Here is a 3,600-nt window from a genome sequence, read left to right as displayed (position 1 = left end):
GCGGTGAAGCCAAGCGCCATTGTTGTGCCGGGCGATGAAGCCAAGCGGGCCAGGCAATGAAGCCAGGCGCCATTGTTGTGCCGGGCGATGAAGCCAAGCGGGCCAGGCGGTGAAGCCAAGCGCCATTGTTGTGCCGGGCGATGAAGCCAAGCGGGCCAGGCAATGAAGCCAAGCGCCATTGTTGTGCCGGGCAATGAAGCCAAGCGGGCCAGGCGGTGAAGCCAAGCGCCATTGTTGTGCCGAGCGATGAAGCCAAGCGGGCCAGGCAATGAAGCCAAGCGCCATTGTTGTGCCGGGCAGTGAAGCCAAGCGAACCAGGCGGTGAAGCCAAGCGCCATTGTTGTGCCGGGCAGTGAAGCCAAGCGGGCCAGGCGGTGAAGCCAAGCGCCATTGTTGGGCCGGGCAGTGAAGCCAAGCGGGCCAGGCAGTGAAGCCAAGCGCCATTGTTGGGCCGGGCAGTGAAGCCAAGCGGGCCAGGCAGTGAAGCCAAGCGCCATTGTTGTGCCGGGCGATGAAGCCAAGCGGGCCAGGCAATGAAGCCAAGCGCCATTGTTGTGCCGGGCGATGAAGCCAAGCGGGCCAGGCGGTGAAGCCAAGCGCCATTGTTGTGCCGGGCGATGAAGCCAAGCGGGCCAGGCAATGAAGCCAAGCGGGCCAGGCAATGAAGCCAAGCGCCATTGTTGTGCCAGGCGATGAAGCCAAGCGGGCCAGGCGGTGAAGCCAAGCGCCATTGTTGTGCCGGGCGATGAAGCCAAGCGGGCCAGGCAATGAAGCCAAGCGCCATTGTTGTGCCGGGCAATGAAGCCAAGCGGGCCAGGCAATGAAGCCAAGCGCCATTGTTGTGCCGGGCGATGAAGCCAAGCGGGCCAGGCGGTGAAGCCAAGCGCCATTGTTGTGCCGGGCGGTGAAGCCAAGCGCCATTGTTGTGCCGGGCAGTGAAGCCAAGCGGGCCAGGCGGTGAAGCCAAGCGCCATTGTTGGGCCGGGCAGTGAAGCCAAGCGGGCCATACGGTGAAGCCAAGCGCCATTGTTGGGCCGGGCAGTGAAGCCAAGCCGGCCAGGCGGTGAAGCCAAGCGCCATTGTTGGGCCGGGCAGTGAAGCCAAGCCGGCCAGGCGGTGAAGCCAAGCCGGCCAGGCGGTGAAGCCAAGCGCCATTTTGCCCAGGCGGTGAAGCCAAGTGCCATTTTAGGCTAGGCGGTGAAGCCAAATGCCATTGTAGGCCGGGTGGTGAAGCCAAGCGTCATTTTACCCACTCAAACAAGACACGCTCATTCATCATTATCAGGGTTTCTTCACCTGCATAGCCAGTCCTTAAGCCTAAAAAAGAACCTTAAACCTAAAAAAACCTTAAACCTAAAAAAAACCTTAAGCCTAAGAAAAAACCTTAAGCCTAAAAAAACGTTAAGCCTAAAAAAATACCTTAAGCCTAAAAAAAACCTTAAGCCTAACAAAAACCTTAAACCTAAGAAAAAAAAACCTTAAGCCTAAAAAAAAACCTTAAACCTAAAAAAAAAAAACCTTAAGCCTAAAAAAAAAAAAAACCTTAAGCCTAAAAAAAATGAAGAATTTTGTGAGGGCATCAGCTCACCAATTGTAAGGACCAAAACTTACTCTGCTCATCCCAGTTCTTCAACCTTCATCAGCAGCCATTTGATATCAGAACACCTTTCCAGACTGACCTGCTCCGAAGAGGCGCAGCTTCTTTCACTAGCTGATTATCTTGGTCCAACCTGTAAGGACAAGACTGCCTGCTAGAAGAAGCCTAACTCGTTCCCTCTGCAGAGCCGGTCTTCTAGATTATTTCCCCAGAACCACCCGAAGGTTGATATCCAAAAGAATAGATCTAGATATCCGACCATTTGTACACTTGACAAACGGCTTGTACTCGTCCATCAAGGTACAGAGCATACTAGAATCAGCGGGGTTTCTTCCCTCAGTAGGCCATTGTCCTCCAGGTTATTCCAAGAGTTGTAATTCAAGCTGGATAGTTAAGCCTTGCTTCCTCCAAGCTGGTCAGTCCTTCCAAGTATCCTCCCTGGCACAGTGTAAAATCCGGACGTCGGATGCCGTCCGGGAGAATAGAAAATCGTTTGTATCACCGGGAAAGACGCGAAAATACACCTCTTTTTTGTGACTGGTAATGTTCACTGATACTTTCTGTTATTTTCTGAATAAATGTTCGAAAAATATTGGTTTATTTTAAGGTTATTGAGAATAATCTGAATCGGACGTCAACATTACACTATTTAACTGACCGCTATTCTCAATAAAATGAAAATAAATCAATATTTTTCGAACATTTATTCAGGAAATAACAGAAAGTATCAGTGAAAATTACCAGTGTCAAAAAAGTGGTGTATTATGGCGCCTTTACCGGTGATACAAGCGGTTTTCTATTCTCCCGGACGGCATCCGACGTCCGACGTCCGACATCCGGATTTTACACTGTGCCATCCTCCCTCTAGCTGTCTGTCAATCAGTCAGTCCATAGATCCCGGTGGGGGGGGGGAGGGGATCTCCTTCCTGTGGATGTGGTATCTCGAACTTGTCCTGATTGGATTGAGCACAATTATCTGAAGGTTTAGTCCTGGCAAAACTTGGCTGAATCTCCTTTCCCTCACAAAATAAACTGAAATTAAACTTTTTTGGGGTTTTTTTTTTTCTTTCTTTTTTGGGGGTTTTTCATTTTTAGATTTTTTTTTTATTTTTTTTTTCATTTTTTTTTTATTTTTTTTTTTCTTTTATCCATTTGCTGATCGAAGTATTTAAGTACCAGTGAGACTCCTCAGAAGCCATTCGATATGATCAGCTGCTAATTGAACCTGCTTAATGGTACCACTGATGGTGATTAAATTACTATATTCGTGCTTTCGTGGCACATCTATTAAGCTGACTCCACTCTGCCGGGTGATTTCCGTCAGCATCCTTCCTTTCACTCCATATATGGCTCTGTGGAACTTCCTCGGGACATTCAAGTCGACAGCCACGTACCCATTGAGGCCACAGTCCCTTGTGGTTCTCGGGTTCCAGGTCAAACACGATAGGTTTTCTGGTAGTTTTTGCAATCTTTTCTTCCTTTTGCTTCTCCTGCTCCTCCTTCTCCTCCTCCTCCTCGTCCCTGGAAGTTTCCTTTTCGAGCTTCTGCTCTTCTTGGCGGTTGTTGGTGTCAGGGAGAGCGCCTTTTGAGGCTAGTAGCCAGCCAAGCACCTGACCCACACCAGGTGCCCCTGCAACTTCCTCCTTCTCAGCCTTATGTCCGTTGGGATCCTGGTCCTCTGCCTCGACTACTTTTTCCTCACTTTTATTGTCTCTGACATCCTTTTGGACATCTGCCTTCTGACCATCCTTAATATCCATCTCGGTCGAGATTTCTAAACTTGTCCTGTTAAGTCTCACTTTCCTCATTCCAGGTCTGTTTTCTTTCTTCTTATCTCCCCCTTCAAGTTCCTCCTTGAGTGAAGGGATGATCTCATTTGCCACAAGCAGCTCGTCCTTCAAACTAACATATTTTTCAGACTTGAATTTTTCCAGTTCCTCCCTCAATTGAATATTTTGTTGCTCAAAGTCACTCAATTTATTCAAATTTTCTTTCTTTAGAGT

The 3,600-nt window shown here is 49.0% G+C and overlaps 1 protein-coding gene across 1 annotated transcript in view; it reads right to left on the bottom strand.

The window, feature by feature from the left end:
* Positions 1-2,856: 2,856 nt before the first annotated feature.
* Positions 2,857-3,600, bottom strand: part of LOC137646475 (calponin homology domain-containing protein DDB_G0272472-like) — a 1,494-nt gene continuing 750 nt past the window's right edge. The window contains exons 2-3 of the mRNA XM_068379579.1: positions 3,505-3,600; positions 2,857-3,357 (exon numbers count right to left, since the gene is read on the bottom strand). The exon at positions 3,505-3,600 is cut by the window's right edge and continues 72 nt beyond it. Of these exons, the coding sequence (XP_068235680.1) occupies positions 2,857-3,357; positions 3,505-3,600 (597 nt within the window). The remainder of the gene's footprint in view (positions 3,358-3,504) is intronic.

The sequence above is a fragment of the Palaemon carinicauda genome, chromosome 9 (assembly GCF_036898095.1).
Source record: "Palaemon carinicauda isolate YSFRI2023 chromosome 9, ASM3689809v2, whole genome shotgun sequence".
In the NCBI taxonomy this organism is placed as follows: Eukaryota; Metazoa; Arthropoda; class Malacostraca; order Decapoda; family Palaemonidae; genus Palaemon; species Palaemon carinicauda.
Note: the sequence above shows the minus strand (reverse complement) of the source record. Positions and strands in the feature narration are given on the sequence as shown.